General features: G+C 41.3%; 1 protein-coding gene across 7 annotated transcripts in view; it reads right to left on the bottom strand.

The window, feature by feature from the left end:
* nrcamb (neuronal cell adhesion molecule b) overlaps nt 1-19,888 on the bottom strand; it is a 68,746-nt gene that overhangs the window by 6,655 nt on the left and 42,203 nt on the right. The window contains exons 3-25 of one of the 7 annotated variants that reach the window (XM_029522219.1): nt 15,568-15,737; nt 14,138-14,243; nt 13,360-13,553; nt 12,866-12,988; nt 12,023-12,193; nt 11,455-11,511; nt 9,784-9,895; nt 9,503-9,687; nt 9,209-9,343; nt 8,802-8,945; nt 8,585-8,696; nt 8,332-8,498; nt 7,478-7,625; nt 7,119-7,243; nt 6,782-6,811; nt 5,965-6,066; nt 5,336-5,533; nt 5,051-5,121; nt 4,619-4,844; nt 4,381-4,496; nt 4,069-4,273; nt 3,047-3,169; nt 2,454-2,630 (exon numbers count right to left, since the gene is read on the bottom strand). In XM_029522219.1, coding sequence (XP_029378079.1) covers nt 2,454-2,630; nt 3,047-3,169; nt 4,069-4,273; nt 4,381-4,496; nt 4,619-4,844; nt 5,051-5,121; nt 5,336-5,533; nt 5,965-6,066; nt 6,782-6,811; nt 7,119-7,243; nt 7,478-7,625; nt 8,332-8,498; nt 8,585-8,696; nt 8,802-8,945; nt 9,209-9,343; nt 9,503-9,687; nt 9,784-9,895; nt 11,455-11,511; nt 12,023-12,193; nt 12,866-12,988; nt 13,360-13,553; nt 14,138-14,243; nt 15,568-15,649 — 3,109 coding nt within the window. In that variant the 5' untranslated portion in view covers nt 15,650-15,737. Of the gene's footprint in view, nt 1-734; nt 855-2,453; nt 2,631-3,046; nt 3,170-4,068; nt 4,274-4,380; nt 4,497-4,618; nt 4,845-5,050; nt 5,122-5,335; nt 5,534-5,964; nt 6,067-6,781; nt 6,812-7,118; nt 7,244-7,477; nt 7,626-8,331; nt 8,499-8,584; nt 8,697-8,801; nt 8,946-9,208; nt 9,344-9,502; nt 9,688-9,783; nt 9,896-11,454; nt 11,512-12,022; nt 12,194-12,865; nt 12,989-13,359; nt 13,554-14,137; nt 14,244-15,567; nt 15,738-19,888 lie in introns of all 7 variants that reach the window. The other 6 variants (XM_029522215.1, XM_029522220.1, XM_029522216.1 and 3 more) reach the window with 6 other exon arrangements.

Genomic DNA, 19,888 nt, shown 5'->3' with positions numbered 1-19,888 from the left:
CTGGAGAATGGTGTTTGTTGTGTTTTATTAAATGTTAGCATGCTAACATGCTAAACTAAAATGCTAGCATTTCTGCTTGCACAGTGTCAATAGTTCCTCCTCACAGGGTGCCGCAGATATGCTGTCTAACTGGCGATATAGTTTTCTTCATTCGCTTTAATTTTGTCCGTTTATGTGCATTTTATGCAGCAGCAGCGAGTTGAGCTCTCAGGGCTCCTGTACCTGTGATGTGATGAAGAGCCAAATATGAAATGGGTCTGACTGATACTGACATAGAAGATAATGTTTCTGATTATGGCATTTTCTAAAGGACTAGGATCTATTATGATGAGATTTACCAAATTCAAGCCATTAAGAAGTAGGTGTGAGAGAGCCATACAACAATAAAATGGTGCTTGTCATCCTCACTGCAGGTGGATAAAAACAATGGAGAGCACTACAGTCATACTCATATGGCATAACAAGAATGTTTTTGTTGGTTTTTATGAAATTTGTCTACATGAGCTCCGGTGAGATTATCATGGGAAATGCTCACAACTCCGGTCAATAACAGCAAAGAATAATTAGCAATCCAATCAAAGGCAGCCTGGTTTATCACATCTGGGTCCATGTTGGCAGGAACCAACAGCAACGTGACTGCCAATATTTCTATTCACCTGCTCAAGCCTGTAATGAAGTAGGGATCTCTTGCCACCTATGTGTAGGACTGACACAAATAAAGATGCCATGCTTACGGTTCTGCACTATGTATTCTACATAAACTTTTTTCTCTGGGCCCAAGTACTCCCAACTGATCAGGGCCCCATCCTCTCCAACCGTGTAGCTAACGTTCCCAAAAGGACTCGCAGGCCGCACTAAGCACACAAGGAAAAGAAACAAAACAAAAACAACCATCAAGATTGGTCTGCCGGTCAGAGGATAATTCGATAACTGGCAATTACATGCTTTAATTCTCTCATTGCATGCTATTATCATTACTCAATCCACAATCACATAACCTCGCACAGCACCGTATTCAAATTAGATCACAAACCAAAAGAATACACAAAGCTTATCACAAATCAGACGTGGACTGTACGACAATCACAGCACTACAGTATCTGTGCTCTCATGGGGCCAATGACATGCTATGGGATGCAAGGTCTGTTTCCTATAAAGTACAGTAAAGTGTAAAGACAAGACAAGAGACACACAGGTGGACAAACACTTTCCACAGACGCTGATTATACACATTATACACACAGAACAGGATTCTCTGGCATGCCAAGCAAAGCCTTGCCATAAGGCAGAAAGGATCACCACCAGCCAGCAAGGGAAGGGGGAGGGTCAGTGGAGCCAAAGACGTTGCCAGGCACTTTGTAAGGACTTGTATAGTTCTATCACATGACATTAAAAAGGCAAATGTTACAGAGCACGTTTATCCTTGTGGCTCTCCCAGTTTTGAACTCAGTGGAGAATTTTGATGGTCAGCGGAATTTAAAAGAAAAGGAAGTTTCTCAAATCGTAAAAAAAAAAAAACAACAAAACAAAACAAAACAAATGCATGCTTGTGACGGGTTGTTCAGTTTGGGGTTTCAACATGACAGAGAGACATTCGGGTGTTCATGCTGCGTAATGCCAGATTGAATTAAAGGTAGCTTGCTTGATGTCAAAGCATCACAGGGTTACCTTTATAGCAATTCACTGGCTCACCCAAATATGACACTTGGGTGGACATGGATATTGATGAAGACACTTTGTAGAACATGCTGTGTCAAATACTAAAAATTGCTCAGGAATAATGTGCATTACAATGTACAATGCTCATTTCACATGCACGCAACATAACAATTTTAGAATTATTTTCAACATCAATTAAGTTCAAAATAATTATTCCATTATTCATTTATTTGACATCAGAAAATAGCAAGGGAGTTGAGCAATCCCCAACTTCATTTTGGCCCAGCTTGTTAAATTGCTAGCTCCGTCTAAATGGCAGTTCAACGAAATATGATGAAATAAGACAAATACCACAGCTGTTTATGAAGAAGTTTAGCATTTTTGCTTTAAAACATTTAAATAAATATTTTTCTAAATAATAAGACATGCCATACCAAATGTTTCATTTATGTTTTTGCTTATCTGGCCTACATCAGGTTTTACCATGATCCTTCAAAAGAACAGTAAAAATACAAGAAAAAATATTTTTAATAGAACTATAAATAGCTCATGAAAATCTTTTATTCCAACTCATTTAAAAACTCCTTGATGGTGGTCAGATAGTCAAAAATATTAAAGTATGGTGCACTGAAGAGTTCTGTGATGCGCTTTAATTTTGCTTGAATTCTGTGTAATTAAAACACATGATCTGTGACATTGAGCGTCATAAATATTGTCTAGCTTTCCAGTTGCAGAAATACAATATTATTTATGTCACTGTCTTTGAGTCTTCTAATTTACCTTTATTACCTTACCTTTATCCATGATGGTGGATGCTTCCTGAGAAATGGCTGGGCCTGCTCCCCTGACTGTTTTCGCATTCAAATAAAACTTGTAGCGCGTGCTGTACTTGAGGTTGGGCAAAGTGACTGAGGTCTCATTGGCGAGCAAGGCCAGCTCCTCCACTGGGCCCAGCTCATTGGAGCTATTGACTACAGGGGTGGAGGCAAGGTGCCAAGAATAATGGGATGGAAATTGGGAAGTAGTGAAGGTGAGTTGGATGGAAGAATGAGGAGGATGGGGTCGTAGATGGGGTTGGAGTGTCAATAGTGAAAATAAAAGTGGAAATGCAAGCATTTGGAGCAGAGGTGTAGGGTTCAGGAATAGAAGATGGGAGTGACAAAAGTTGGCTTGTTAATTTGTGCTGTTTAATTGAAGTAATAATAACTTGAAGTAAAACTATTCTAACCCTTTATCTTTACTCCTTTCTGTTTCATAATCTGAATTTTAATGGCAGCTCAAGACATGAAAAAGAATGGCAAAACTACAAACTACATGACAGAAGGTGATATTAAACACGAGGCTCACTGAGGCCCAGAGTTGCAATTCATTACTTTAGAAGCCTCACCTGGTTGATATTTGAGGGTGTAGCCAGTGATGTGTCCATTACGGTCATGAGGGGGGCTCCATTCAAGGGTTAAAGAGTCCGAGTTCGAGTTGGTGACTACTAGGGAGGTTGGAATCCCTGGAACTGTGCAAAAAACATCAACCTTAAAACCTTGCACAAGCTCATCAAAGTCAAGTGAATGAGGGTTACACCCTGATAAACATTTGAATGATTAAGGAGACATAGGTTCTGATACAAGGATGTTATGGTTTTGTGTTGCAAATTGTAAATAGCAGTCCCTCTCTGCCCACAATGTATTTTGTTCCTTCAGTTGGCTGTTTGACCTTCACATATTAGCACATAAACCTGCACACATGAACACTGAACATGGACTATTCAGTGAAGTAGGCGACATCTTGCTTCAAGCAATTAAACTTTTGAAATGAAAATTATTTTTACCTTCATGGAGTCCGGATTTTTAAATCAAGGAGAAAAAGTAGATGTAATGTTTAGAATTCATAACAGATTTTACTGATGATTTTGTGTCAAAATTATGTGAGATACAAATTATTATTCAAAGCAGGGTCTTTTTATACAGCTTCAATCATTTCCACAGGGGGTGTTATTCATAAATTACCATCAGAAGCATTTTAAAACTGAATTTACTTGTTATTAGTTCTCATGATGGTTTTTGAGTTCTAACTCAATTTAACGGTTAAATGTTAAGATTCAATCTAATTCTTGAATTTGTTTTGTCAAACTGCCAGTTTTCTGACTTTCACGCTGTGATTGTCAGTTCTTTCTTTTTTGTTTGTTAACAATTCATAATATGACATTTAGACCAGATGTCTGTTCCAATATTCAGTCATCCATAATCATAAAACAGCCAGTAATGTACAGGATGTTTTCCTTTGGATCACCGGTTGCAGCTTTTATACTAAACGCTGCTGTTGGATCCAGAAAAAATAAACTCTGTTTGAAATGAATAAAAATATGGAAGATTTTAGTAGTTGTTCATAAAGAGAGTGCGTGTCTTCTCTTACCTCCCTCCGGTGTCTCAAACTGCTGAGTGGGGCTCGGAGGGCCTTCGCCTTTCCCGTTATAAACTCTCACATTGAAGGAGTAGAGACTGAAGGAGTGCAGACCAGGCAGCAGGCCATGGCTGCGGTTCCCACTGAAGGTCAGGATCAGCTTCTCCATATGATGGGGGTTGTGTTTGTGGAGGCTGCGCTCTCTCCAGTAGTACACCTATGAGTCAAAGGTGGTATGCGATGGGCATTGAAAGTTTCTGTGTGTGTTGGGGTTGGTGGGATTGGTGTACATGTTACACTGCATGTAAACAGACTTCTCTGCACCTTGTATCCTTTGAGATGTCCCCGTATTAATCTATGAGACACAGGGTCCCAGTGCACCTCTGCCAGAGTGCTGTTCAGCACCACAGCCTGAACGTTTTCCGGAGCTGCTGCTGGCACTGTAAGCACACACAAGGAAGATGAAAACAGCTAAATGCGAAAGTAAACACACAGAGAGGAGTCCAAAGCATCAACTCGGGCTCTTGGGCACTGTATTTTTTTAAGAGTCGGTCTAACTCACAGTCCTCTCCCGAGAAGCCGTGGGCAATAGCAGGCTCAGGTCCATCTCCATGGTCGTTCACAGCCTGAACTTTTAGCTCATATGGAACAAATGTGGGCGTTCCAGAAACAACAAACTTGGTGGTGTTGGCCACGGTCACTTTGGTCCACTGATTCTCTACTGCCTTCTGCCTCCACATTACTCTATATTGAAGCCCTGGACCATTAGACTGGAGGCTTGTCAGTGGCTGCAGAACAGAAAGTTTTAGAAGTGACTTATTTTTCAAAATAATACTTTTTCAGAAAAACGTATGGCTTCATACAATGCAATATATGACTTTTTGTATGATAGTAAAGAAAAGCATTTGAGGAAATCTCATATGTCTCTTGGTGGTCTCTGGGCACCAGTAAGTGCCACAGGACTAGAATGAAAAGTCTTTTACAACATTATTACCTTCCATGAGATTACAAGATTGTCATGTTCTGTTCCAAATCCCTTAACACCTGCTGGGTTCTCGTCTGGAGCTGAAAAAAAAAAATATTAAAGACAAACTGAAACATTATCCAATGGGAATCCTTTCCCCTGAGGCTCACATCAACACAATCCACCTGCTTCTGCAACAAGGAATTCATCTTACTATGTTAATATGTTTGCTCACAAAACAGCAGAAAATAACTGAATATCAAGGTAAAATGTTGTCTATTTAGATAGGGCACAGTGGGTCAGCTGAATTTCTACCTGCAGGTTCTGTTTTGTACATCCTTGAGGGGGCGCTGGGGCGGCTGAATCCAACATCATTGTAGGCCAAAACTCTGAAGGTGTAGTGGACGTAGGGGGACAGTTTGAGGTAGGTTGTTGTCGTGGTTCCAGGGACCTCGGTAAGATTGTGCCAGTGACCTCGGTGGTGCAGTGAGTCTTCATACTGGATCAGAAATTCTGTGCAAAATTACAAAAAGCACAGTTCATAACTGAACACCTTATACATGGTGTAACAGCACGTTTATGAAACGGAAATGTGTGCCCCAAATTCGGATGCTGTTTCTAAAAAAGCTTTTACTAAAACATGCTCAAGTTCAACATGCTGACAACGCTAATACACAATGGAAAAATAACACTTGATATCCTGTGAAATCACAATGAAAAGCACTGAATCACAATTATACTGTATATGGGCTATATTCAATCCCACAGCAGTGACAGCTTTCTCTAGGAGATATAATGGCTTTTTAATGGCTTTGATGACATAAGACAGGAAATCTGTTGCCACATACTGTATTAATTCTACATGTGAAAATCAGTGCAGTGGCCCTTTAAAACTGCTTCACCTAGAAAAGCTTTCAATTTCCACACACAAAGAAAGGCCATACTCTGAATAGGACTGTTATGCTCATCTCCAGGGATCCAAGTGAGCTGAACACTCTTCTTTTTCTTGTCCGTCAGTTCCAGGTCAGTTGGGGGGTCTGGTTTCTCTGGGGGGAGGTTGAAGTAACATGAACACCTCGAACTGGGACAGCATTAAAGTTACAGTATGACGAGTTCATGCAACAACATGATGAAACAAAAAAAGGCTACATTTGTCTTTTTTCCATACTACAATAAAAATGAAAAATTCCCAGTATGTTGATAAAAACAAAGGCGCTTTTCAGTTACTCCTCTTTTTCTTTATTTGCCCCATGATGCACATGCAGACACCACATCACGCATATGAAACGACTGATGCTCAATCTGAGCTTCTTCCATAATCACTCTGCATGAAATCGAGCCTCAGGCTCACTGGAGAGGCTAAATTGATGCTCGTGTTTTGAAATTGCAGTGATAAAGTGAACTACATGCTTTGAGTAAATGAGTGACAAGTAAATGGTGCATTTCAAAAATCTCCCAAGCGGCGAAATGGAGAGATATTTGCTTTGTGAATCATCTTTGCATTGATATGTGAGAGGAAATTGCTCCACCTTTGCATCAGTGGTTTAAAGCATTCAAACTTAGAAATATGAAAAAATGTAAAATGATACAATTACAAAATAGTGGGAAACGGACATTTAGCATGGTCGGTCAAAATTTAAAGCAAAGTTTGAAACATTGTCTTCAGGCCACAACATGCTGCAGTACACAGAACATCCAATAAACAACACAAGGCCACATCAGCAGAGCACGTCTGGGTGCTCATGTGTGTTGCAGGTTTACCGTAGACAACAGCTGGTTTTGGTGTGGCCTCTGCTGGTTAGGAGGGCAGGAGTGAAATAGGGAGTTTAGTGGTCAGTAAACCATAATAAAAGAAAAAAAAAAGAAAAGCAAAGATTATCTGGCTCGCTAAGAAGGCAACAGTTAAATATTCATGCTGATGACTGAATTGCTCCAACTCTCTTCAGTAAACTTTCAGGCAATTAACCTTGAAGGGCTGAATGGAAATCTGTTATGCAAGTTTTTGAAGGGACTGACTTTACCCGGAAGACCTGAGATGGAGAGAGGGTTACACTTTAATCAGTTTGTGTTTATTTTACTAATACAAAGCAGGACATACCAACAACAGTGAGCTCAGCGCTGGCTGAGTCATGGTCCAGACTGGTGTTGGTGATGCAGGTGTACATGCCGGCGTCACTCTCTGTCACATCAGTGATGGTGAGGCTGTCATAGCCTACAATGAATCTGTCAAGAAAGCAGTTCATATAGTGTGATGAGTGCCTGCCAGCAAGGAAGAGGAAAGTTCTCTTTAAAAAGCAAAAACCTGGGGCAGAACCAGCTCAGGATTTGAACTTCATATAAGGTAGCTGGGCTAAACAAGTAATGACTAGTTCCATCACTGCTGACACAGAATGAGTCAAACACAAGGTTAACAGCTTTGCAATTGAAACATCCCTAGTCCTGAAAACTAGCTCTGACCTGTCATCATCAGGCAGCTCTTCATCATCTTTCAGCCACATCGTATTGAGGATGAGCGAGGGGTCGTGTTTCACCTTGCACTGAAACACTACAGACCTGCCCCTCTGGACCATTTTGTACTCGGGCTGCTTAACAATTCGGGTGGGCTCTGATGGGGAGAGAGGAAGGTGGTCAGGCACATTCAAACATGAATGCAACATTTCTGTGTAAAGCATTTTGTTGTGATTATGATATCGTGAAAGAGAAATTTGATGTGTTCTCTCCTTAAGATGACTCCCAACTGAATCTGAAAGAGCTGAAATCCATTTTCATGGATATGCAGTTCAGCCAGTCATTCGAAGTTTTCTCATAGACGCTTTTTGTCTTTACATTTATGTGGGTGTGCTCAGGTCAAACTATACAAGTGCAATGCTTTAAATGATGCTGCTGCAAGCAGTTGCAGGATCAACATAATCTCCTTTCCTATTGTAATAGAAGGTCTAGTTCATCCTATATTATAGGAGATACTATATAAAGCATTGGAGTTCCTTTACTCAGTATTCAGAGAGAAATAGACCAGCTGCCACTTTGATACTTCCAGGTCATTTATCTCAGTTAGGAAGCTTCCTAAGCAAAAAAAAAAACTTTCTGACTGCAGCAAATATACAAAAATGCAGACAGCATCTTGTTGGCTTAGCATAAAGACTGGAAACAGAAGGAATCAGCTTATGTGATAAGGACAGTGATAGTGACAGGGAACTTGGGGGAGAGAAGGAAGATGAAGCCTGATCCAGCTGAATTAGTAGCCAGGCGTTTGTGGTACAGAAAAGGTGGTACGGTCTCTCTAATGGTGTCAAAAAAAAAAAGATTCTCACCTTTGACCTCCAGGTAGACGTGATTCTCATAGATACCAAGGGTGTTTCTGGCCACGCAGGTGTATTTGCCACCGTTTCGGGCCTGAACTATAGGAATCTCTAAAGTCCCATTGTCGTGGAAAATGTACGGCTCTCCATCCAGGGTGCTGGATCGGCTGTCTTTGAACCTGGGGGAAAGAGAGACAGAGTGTGGTCCTTTGAAGAAATACAATACCCTTATTGACGTGCCTCAGTGAAAAGTTCATTAACTCACCATGTAATTTTAGGGATGGGTGACCCAAAGGAGGCGCAGTCTATCAGCGCCCGGCTATTTCTGATGAACTGGTAGACTTTGTTGGCTGGTGTCAGCACTCTTGCAGGCTCAGCTGCAGCACGGCAGTGGCAATTATTGACATGTTATTGCACTCCAGAAATCAATGCAAATGGAAAACAGCATTGAAATACAAATGGATCTGGTGTAATGAACTTACAGAGGACATTGACAAAGGCGTTGGCCAAGAGGTAACCGTACTCATTGGAGACATTACACTGATAGACAGCGCTGGAACCCGTCTGTACATCAGTGAAGATGATGGTGTCGTCCTCCACCTTTCTGCTGACATCTTTAGGGGAATCTGTTTGTGGAAAACACAAGATGCCTGAATGTCTTCAAGGTTAACAAAAATTTCCTTCTAGCAACAACAACAAAAAAAAAAAATTTACTAAAAAAAAAAAAAAAAAAAAAAAAGGGAAAAGTGTCAAAAATGCACTATCCTTCCAGGTGCTGCTAAAGTAACAAATGATTAAGTATAATCCTGTTTCAGATAATTGAATCTAACAATATTCAGATTATAACAAGCAGGAAGAGCTTTGGTCAAAAGGAGCAGGTGGCACTGACTCTCTATGGGGATGCCATTCATTGCCCACATGACCAAGGGCTTGGGCGTGCCACTGGCCCTGCAGGTCAGCACGCCATTCTCTCCTGGAGCTAGGACAAGGTTCCTCGGAGCACCGCTGATCCAATATGGCGCAGCTGAAAATAGAACAGAAGGCTGGAGAATTAATCACTGAACTCACTGCCCGGCTGGCATGTGTGCAGAAATCAATTACGAAACAGAGGGAGAGGGAGAATAAAGTGACGTAAAGAGAAGGAGCGAGTGCGGCCTGCTTGGATAGCGGTGTGTTTCAGCACCTTTGACTGTGACATGGATGGTGTGGTGCACTGTGCCGTGCCGGTTCCTGGCTGTGCAGCGGTAATCTCCTGCGTCTGATTCCGACACATTCACGATACGCAACCACTTCTGGTAGTGCAGGAAGGATGTGCGCTTGGCAGGAAGATCTCCGCTCACTTTGGTCCAGGAAAGTTCAGGGGTGGGCCTGGATTCAAAGGGTGAAGTGAGAGGGTGATGACACTTGAGCAGGTGGGCACTTGAGGCTTTTGGGACTGAAGTAATGGCAGACTCTTTCACTTACAGTCCCTCTGCAATACATTCCATCTCCAGCACCTGTCCTCTCAACACCATCTTGGAGCTGGAGGGGCCAGATGGAATGAGGAAGGTTGGCTTCCTCTCGTCCACTGGGTCTTCTACAGTCACACACAACAGAGACGTACAAAGGAAACTGTCATCATCTCTTCTGTATGAGACAGTGAATCAACCTCACTTTCTTGGCTGTCCTTCGTGATTCCAATATTTCATTGTTAGATACATTTAATTTTATTGTTTGTTTGTTTTTTTTTTGCTATTGCTTCTTGTGGGTTTTTATTACCAGTGAACTGTTCTCTGGGGTAAAAAAAAAAAAAAAAACTAACCTGAGATAAACTTAGTACAAAACTGAAAATGAATAAATAACTGCTACTGCTACTGATTTAGCTAGATCTGCTTCAATGAAAAATACAAAATTCCAGTAAATGTTTATGATAATGTTAGAGTTTGAGAAAATTTAAGGATTTTAAGTGCGATTTATAGTGCGTAAAATACGGTACACACTTTCTTGTATAACCATGCAGCACTTTGTGTGACTTATCTGCTTCCATAAATTTAGGTTCACACATCCCAAGTGCGTACATATGCATTCCTGGTGCGACCTAAAGACCTAACTTTCAACACGTGTATTACATGACAAAAATCCAGTGTTATTATAAAGTTTGGCCTTCTGAAAGTGCATCTCAAGTTGACACGGGGTGCTTTGAGTGGAGTTTAAATTTTTGACAAACACAAAACTCCTGGTGAAAACAACAAAATAAGAAAATAGATAAATAAAAAGTACATATAAAGATTGATGGAAAATGTAAAAGCAGGCCTACTGGGTGTGTGTGGTGGAAGGGTGGGCGTGGTTTTGAACGATACTAAGGACCTCATTTACAGAACAACGGTGAAAAGTTGGGCTGTTCACACTTGAGTTAGGATATTAGTTCCAGACTAATCCAGCCATGTAGCTGCCCTTTGGGCTTTGTGGGTAGAAAAGCCAAATGGCTGGGCTGTGGTAGTTCTAGTTAGCCAAAGTGAGCAAAAACAAAATGAAATGAGATGAAAACAGTTGGTGACAGGTAAATTAACAAGTCACTGCAGAGCAGCAGGGAAAGAGAAATGAAGTCTGCAGCTGTTCTGACAAGCATGATAAAAAAAGGAAAAACTTCAGCACATCTTTAAGGAATTGAGTTAAGACCAATTGCATTGTTTATCACTTCTAACCCTTTGCAAATTATCACCCAACTACTTTAGTTGTAGTTGCTATGTAATCTGGTTTCTCAAAGTGCCGCACAGACTGTACAGATGCTGTCCAAAGTTATTCAATCAGCTCAGGTGGTGCTGGAACCATCATGCAGTGCTTGTTTCAGCAGCTGACAGGAGGAGGTGAAGAGTTATCAGAGGGGTTTTGATTGGATAGAGGGGGAGTGAAGGAAGGATACTGAATTAACCTGGATTCTTGTGTTTTAAGGTTAGTACCGGCAGGCAAATGCTACAGTTTAGAGCTCTACATTGGGGGGTAAACACTAGGAGGTGCCAAATCCCACCAGAAATAAATCAACGTGATGGAACAAAGCTTTGGGGTTGGCATGAGGAAAGGTTAGTATTAGTGGGTAAAAGCCAGAGTTTGGAGCACTAGATTGGGGGAAAAACACTAGGGGGTGCCAAAACTCACCACTAAATAATTCAGTGTCATTGTAAAAAGCTGCCATTGTGTCATTGATTGCATCCACTGTAACACAACAAGTTGAAATGGTCAGAACAAAATAACTGACAGAACAAAACTTGAAATTATCTAAAAATCTGAAATTAGGGACAATCGTCATAAAACTCTGGTGGGAACAGTCAGCCGTCAGGCCAACAAAAAAATGCTACACTGAATGAGAGAGGTCTTTGTTGTTGGTTCAGATGTCTCACAGAACAAATAAAATGAACGACTGCTTGGCACAGTGCGCAGGACGCCATGAGAGCATTGACAATATGTCTTTTCAGTGGGACAACAACCACTGGCGTCTCTTAGGATGGGATTAAAGATAGGAAATGCTGTTTCCCTCCTACACAGTCAGGCTTGCGCAGACTACTGGAATTGAACTGCCTTTCAACGCACAGTCACATATACACACACACACACACACACACACACACACACACACACACACACACCATTAGTCTCAGTCATGGTAGCTCATTACGCGTTCAGTGGATTTAAGCCCTTTCTTCTCCTCACATGGAGTCAGACTTACGGTTAAGGACCCTGACGGTGATGGGTTGTTTCTGCTGGATGGTTTGTGTGTGTGGGAAGCGGGCATAGCAGATGTAGTCATTCCTGGAATCCTCTTGGAGCACATTAGAGAAGTAAAGGTCTCCGTTCAGGGACTGGGACACCCTGCTGCTCTGAGGAAGCCTCTGAAAGTCTGAAACGTGGAGCAAATTAAAATATTCCCAAGTGTGGAGCAGTTTAAATGTGTATTTGGTAAAGCTGTATGGACCAGTTAATCTAAATTATAAAAAGAAAACACCACAGTTTATGTTTTCATGAAAAAAACATTTCCTCAGAAGCCATTTTCCTTGGAGGCAATAGCATTGTGGAAGTGGAAGAAATGCTGTTGACCACACAGTCTGAATAATTTCTATTTCTAATGAAGAGGGAGCTGAAATTTTACAGGTAGAAGAGTGAAAACTTCAAGAAATTAAACCAAACTGACACAAACAATCTCATCAGGTCCGCTCAGTAGCTGCTCCTCAGTCATTCAGTTAAGATGAAAACTGAAGTTTGTGGTGTGACTGTTGTGTGAGAAAAAAGTTTTAATCTCATGAAGACAACTTGGAAAAAGGAAAAGTGAAGATCTGGAGTTTCAAGACAAGTGGGAATCTCCCTCTGCCTAGGTTAGGATCAAAAGCCGTGGTGCAGCTGCTGTGGCAGTTGTGGTGAGATTGTTTTGTCAACTGAAGTCTGACAGACAGTCAGTCTGAATGGCTACATTTAGAAACAAAGTGATTATTGACACAAACAGCATTTTAAAAAATGAATATAAATTGTCATGTGCCAGCTAGAAAAACAAATAATCCATGACTGAAGTGCTCACTGTTGTCCATCCAGAATATTATGGGAGGGGGGAGGCCAGCGGGCGGTCGGCATGGCAGCACCAAGGACACGCCCTCTTGAACAATAATTGGCTTGATTTTCTCCTTCGACCACAAGGGGGACCCTGGATTGTTTGGGAAAAGGAAACACACGTCAGTCATCGGTGGATTGGAGGAGGAACTGTAATATGATGGTTGCTAATGGGCTGTCGCTGACATGATAGAGGTGACGATGTGAGGTAAGAAAAATGGTGGCTGACTGAATAATAATATGCTGGGGGATAATACAAAGGGATGTTCTGTTCTATCTGCAAAATCAGGCATACTGATGTCTGCATGCTCCATTACCTTCCAGGAGTGCTCTTAAGATGGAAAACGCAACTTTATTGTTAAAAAAAGAAAAGAAAAGGAATAGTTTTTACGCGATGTGAGATATACATGATGGTCGGACAATGGAGGTAAAGAAGAATATTATGCTTGGCTGTGCGGCACTCACTGGATTGTCGTACGACTATGTTGTGGGAAATGGCAGTTCCATGCTTGTTCCTTGCTGTGCACTGGTACTCCCCCTCATAATGATCGGCCTTCTCTCTGCTGATGTCCACCACCAGGGTCCCAGAGTGGGGCCTCATGACCACATTAGGGTAGCTGTCGATGTCAAAGTGGATCCCATTTCTTGTCCAAGAGAAACTAAATGAAAACAAAGGAGGGTTGCAAGATTATCTCTTCATAACTAATTGTAAATCACATTGTCACAATTTGCATCCTCCGAGTCCCGATGAAACAGATTAGCTTTCACTGCTTGACAAATGAAACCTGATGAAGCTTTGTCTTCCCTTTCCTTTGTGTAAGAGTGCAAGATTTCAGGGACTTCATATTAGCATTTTAAAGTGTGAAAATTGTTATATATCGATTGGTTTTAGTGAAAATTAATGTTAAAGGCCAAGAAATTTAAGCATTTTTCTGAGAGAATATAAATCAGTTGGTGTGAGCAAATAAATCAGGGTTAGGGTTAGATATCTAAAGGAGTGACTTGGGGTAAAAGATTCGAAAGCATAATCTCATTTCAGCCTCAGCAGTATGCACTGTAGATAAAAATAGGCTTTATCATGACATTTGTATAAATCAGACCTTCACCCATCACACGTTAAATCTGCTGTCAGCTGAGGCCTTTTGCTTAAAATTTGATGGTGGGTGCTGACTCCAGACCTGCAGTATTTTTTTATCTTCTTCTAAGAGCATCATGAATGTGAAATCACACTCCAGCTTCCTACCTGGGATGAGGCTTCCCTTTTGCTTCGCAGTGGATTATGATGTTCTCCCGTGGGTCTACAATGTAATCCTTTGGGGATTGGTGAGTTATGGTCGGTGGCTGCGGCACTGGAGGCGATCAGAAAGAGGGTGATATTAAATCACGACCTTTACTGCTTTGCTAAGCTTTTTTCTGTTGGTGGTAGGCGATGCTGGAATCATCATGCATCATGCTGTATTGACAGCACAAGCAGCCATCACAAATAACATGCAGACTTACCACACGGACTGATACACAGCTGTTTGCTGACAGACAACCTCTGAGAACGCACATGCAGACCGATCAGGTACATTTCACTTCATTGCAATGATCAGATGCTTAATGCATTCCTACTAATGCTGTGGAGAAAACTAATGGACTATGACAACAAATGGCATAAGGCCTCATGCTGTTTGCAATATCACTCTATGAGAAACATTATATTCCTGCAAGAACACAGAACAAAAGCAGCAAACAGAAAAACAAAGGGATCACAGCGTGCAATATACCACCACTATCAGTCCACTGCAAATCACACTGTGCAACTCGTAATTTTCAACATAAACAAGAATTTAACAAAAAAAAAAAAAAAAAAAGCCATGCAGAAGTCAAATATAACCTTTGATGCACAACAAAATAAACTGCAAACACACTGTCCTGTTCACACTGGACACTTACATCCTTCCAGGACTTTAGTGTTTTCGCCAAGAATCAGCAAACAAGAGAGAAAGATCATGACAGTAAAGAGAACCAGGCATTAGTGTGGAAAAATCTCTTCATGCATTATTACTTTGGAATGGGCCAGTCTCCAGATGAGGAATGCCAGCCTCTAGTAGTAAACAGCTCTCACCAGCCATATATATATATATATATATATATATATATGGCATATATATTGGATATGTAAGAGCAGCTGGAGGTCACCCTGGAAAACCTTTTATATATGCATATATAATAATGTAACGTGAAAAAGCATTGGTTAATTGACAAAAAATGAACCTGTTATGACCTTGATTTGCATCAAATTCAACTATAATAAAATACATTTGTCGATTAGTCATACATGAGTACACCGAATGTGTTCAGGTTTTAGATGGAAAAATCATCTTGAGCTATGGAAACTTTTGATTTGATTTTGATTTACAAATGTGTAGGGCACGCTGGTTGTTTGCAACCAAAAATGCTGCGTGAGGCATAAATAAAAATAAGGAAAAACTCAATGTTAGAGCCAAAAAACAAAACAAAACAGAAAAGTCATGATAATGAAATAGGACTGCTAATCTCCTGAGACTTAATTCCTTGGCAATTAACAAATCAATAATCTGCTTAAAGATAAAACCGACAGATAACATCAGTCCATTTACACTCGTTTTGATTTGATCGAGTTATTTGGTGTGTGTTGTGATGCCTTACGGTCTAGTGGGACCTCCAGCGCAGTGACGAGGTGTCCCACTATCAGCGCCAGCAGTGCTGCCTCCATCCTCCTCTCCATCATTGATGTCTGACGTGAAGTTCTGTCCCAAATGCTGTGACGTCCCACCTCTCTGCTCTGCCACACCGTCTGACGACACGTGCACACTCTACTACAAAAGAAATAGAGAGAGAGAGTCAGAGATGGGGGGATAGAAACAGGAGCAGAAAATATCGGCTTGGGTAGCACATCCAGTTACAGCGACTATCAATCATAATACTGAGTTTGTTCCATTTTGTGTCCATCAGCTGCCAAGAGAGAGAGAGGGGGACAAAGGGAGAATGAGCGAGACAGACACATACAGCTTCGGCCACAGATCAATGTTAGTTGCCATGCAGCGCAGTTTGCTGGGAGCTATCTTTTTGATCTAGTGCACTGCAACTGGGACCGACGCGGCCCACATGGGCTCATTTTGCTCGGCTAATCACTGCCGTGGCCATGATGCCATTAGGCTTCTCTGCCAGATCGATCACATCAGCCGGCGGATGACAAGCTGAGGGACAGAGACAGAGGAGGACCACACTTTCCATTCCTCTCTCAGGTTTATCTGATCGACTGACTGCGCTATGGGCAAACTGATCGGCGAAGAGGTCCAATTACAGAAACTCAGCCACCGTGTTTTCAGTAGATGTAACATTGTAGTGAGATACATCCATACAGACACAGAACTCACATCTTTGGCATCTTGGTAGACACTGTTCAGGTGGGAGCAGACAGAAGCTCAACTTGGTTCAAGCCGGTTGTTTAAAGATTTAAACAAACTTATGAAAGGCTAAGTGGCCATTGATTAACTTCTAGTTAAGTCATCATTTTCTTTTGTTACACATTGTCATCTAATTATGCCTCCATCACAAGTCTAGTGCTGCATGATGAATGCATGGGGAAGAGACGAGAAACCAAAACAGGAATGTGCATATAAAACATGCAGCGTTACAATTTTCCCTCTTGTTGCCAGGCAGCTTGGGGTATCAGACCTTCATCCAATCTGAGGCAATTAAACCAATTGTTTAAAATAATAACTGTCATGGTCATCAAAACCAGATTTTCATTCAAGCATCAGAGAATAATATTCACGATTGAGTTTGCTCAATTTAATTGTATTCATCTGCATAATTCAGTTTAATTCATTATTTTTGTACGCTTGTGAGCTCAGCTTCTAAGTGACGGATAACAAGAAAGAGGAAACAGGATTTAAGAGGAGCCATTTTCTGTCTTTAAACAATGGCAGCCTGGCCTGTTTTTATCTCCTTCTCCTGGCTGTCCAACCAAAGGCATCGGCTGGCTCAGTACTAAAATGTCACAGCTTAATTTGGAGCTCAGACAGACTAATTTACAGCGTTATCACTAAACCACACTATCAAGTTTGGGATATTAACGTCGGTTCTTGTATGAGGAAATCAAATTAAGCCCGTTTTGAAAAGGAGGAGCTGGTTGTACCGCTCTCCTGCCTTTAGGTATAGGGTGTGTTAAATGAGGTTGTGGCTGCGTCTGGCACTACAGGCCAGACTGCAGGGCAGACAGACCCTGACCTGGGCCTCCCTGGGGAAGTGATGTATTTGTTAGTGCTGCCCTCTACTCACGATTTACTACCAGCCCCCAAGCTGGTGTCTATTAGCATCGGACCAGACCAAGGCTAATGTCTGCTGCTCCTAGCTTCCATGACACCTCTCAAGGGAAAACCTGTATTATTTGCTTTGGGTGACCAATCACACTGCTGTGTACACCATTGAGCGGCACCATCTTGGATCAGACATCGAGAGATCCAAGAATGGGAGCGGGAGTGCATCTCTTTATTTACATCTTGTTTGGGCTTTTGTGACCAGGTGTCATTCATTCCAATGATTTAAGTATTATGCTGTCCATAAAAATATCTGAGCTTCAAGTACAACCTGAACTTGGCAGTGCACAGTCTCAGGCTTGTGACAGCCAGAGAATAAATATGTTAATTAGAAATTTTATGGTGAATCCCCAAAAGCCTGATGATTCTTATCTGGAAAGGAGCCAGGGCTTCATTCAGGATTCATTTCCCAATTTAATGATGTGCAGCAGCTCAGCTCCAGTCGGTCAGTCCGTGTGTGCATGTGTGTCTTTGTGTGTGCATTTTATGTGTATGACAGGATTTGTTTGTTTGTTTGTGTGTGTGTGCAGTAATTATCCCTGTGATGAGTGGTGACACAGGCAAGCCCCTCACATCCTTCTCAAGTGGAGCTCTGAAGACAATGAGCCAGCCACTGGGGTTTGAAACTACTAACATTCTTACTGAATGGTGAATTTAAAAATGATTGAAAGTAGTCAGACTTCAGCCTATTCGTGTTAAATAGCTGAGCATTCATGATTCAAACGTTCACTTAAGCAATGAGATATAAGGCAAAAGATTGTATAATGAACACAGTCCTGCATCCTAAAGATGAAACTGCAGTGCAAAGCCCTCAACCTATTTAAATATACAATTCTTAGAGGAGACATATAATCAGGAGATATCTATCACTATTGCTGAATCTTCCTATGCATCATGTGCTGAGAGAACGGAAAATGCCAAAGTCAATAAAGCTCATTTCAGTGCAGACTGTTGAGGCTGAGATAACACCACAGTATTGTTTGGATTTCTGTGCCAGCAGCAGTCAGACAGGGAGTTAAAATGGAACAGTCTCTAAGAGAGAAACATGAAAGCCTGGGATGGATGTTTCCAGTGAAATTTTTTAAAAAATTTGGAATTTTTCAAAACAGATTTGCCCAAGACGATAATAAACTGTGCTGTGGTCTCACATTAGAAACTCAATACAATGGTCACTCAAGCCACCTACTCATGAAGACAATCAGCTAACATTTAAATGAACTGAACCAGAGATCTGGTGAGTTTAAGCACTTTAAAGAACCATTAATAGTTGTTTTTTTTTTTTGTTTGTTGGTTTTTTTTACTATATACGGCAGCAGATTCAACCTGTAAAAACTGATACATCAGCACATAAATAAGAGTTGGAGTCATTTCTGATTGTGTAATATGATCAGGAGTCACTCACCTTTACGCTTTGTGTTTGGTCTCTACCATCTGTCTTTTTGTCAGTGTTGAGAACAACCAGAAAGGGTAACACTCGCTTTTGAAGAAAAATAAATAAACAAACAAACAAACAATGAAATAAAAATGCTCCTGCAGCTGGACCCGCAAAGTCTTATGAATTTTCTCATCTCTCTCATCCTTTTTTTAACCCCAAAGATTTCAAGATGTATTGCTCTCGAGTCTGATATTTTTCTTCTCAAATTTTCCAGACAGCCATCAGTTACCATGTATTCCCTTGACATGTGACAGATTCTTTATAACCCTAATTGGACTCTACTGCAGTGAACATAAGTCTGCAAGTTTAAACTGATTTGGTTACTTGGAGAAATTAATGGAAGTCAAAGGGTGCATGAAAGGATTGGAAAAACACAAAAGTATGGTTAGCTATAATGCAAAGTACATGAGTGGTATTATACGAGGATTAAATGTGCAAAATCACTGTGAAGGACCTTTAATGCCAGTACACAACCAAACTAGTTGTATTTTTACCGAGGAAAATAATGTCAGGATAGTCAATGGCTCTAACGTTAATTACAGTCCACAGTTACACGGGACCACCTTCACCCAGGACTCGCTGCTTTTCTTTCTGTTCATTTTGTCCGTGTAGAAAACGTGTAAATGCTGCATTGAGCTGTCAGGCCACTCATTCAGCCAGCCTCTTCAATTACTCCATTGTCATTTTGCCATGGCCAGCTACTTCACCGTCGCAAAACTAATTGGTTTTGTGCACATGTCAGAGACGAAGCACATGGGCAAAGAGACATTCATGTACACTGGCCACAGAATGTGCAAGCCAGGACATGTCTGAGCACACAGACGGAGCTGACAGGGGCACGAGCACTGAGAATTCAAACGCGCCAGCAGCAGCCAGAGTGGAAAGAAGCCCAGCTGAATTTCCCTTTCAGCACTGGATAATACTACATCCATATGCTTTATGCTAGCCACTGAAAAAAAAAGTTGTCTCTGGCAAACGATAGTGATGCAACACTGCGCAGGAACACAATCACTGCTATTGCATCAGTAGTATACAGTCTTAAAATATATGATGAAAGACAAGTCTTCCTCTCATGCCAGGCACCCCAATTAACTCACATAATCAGTGCTATTGATGGCTCAGGCAATCAGGGGTTTGTGAGCCACAGTATGGCGTTAATGGAGCAGCAGGGATCCCCTACAGACAGCTGAAAGTGGGGGCATAATGATCA

This window comes from Echeneis naucrates, chromosome 16 (genome assembly GCF_900963305.1).
Source record: "Echeneis naucrates chromosome 16, fEcheNa1.1, whole genome shotgun sequence".
NCBI lineage: Eukaryota > Metazoa > Chordata > Actinopteri > Carangiformes > Echeneidae > Echeneis > Echeneis naucrates.
This window is presented reverse-complemented; position numbering and strand designations above follow the sequence as displayed.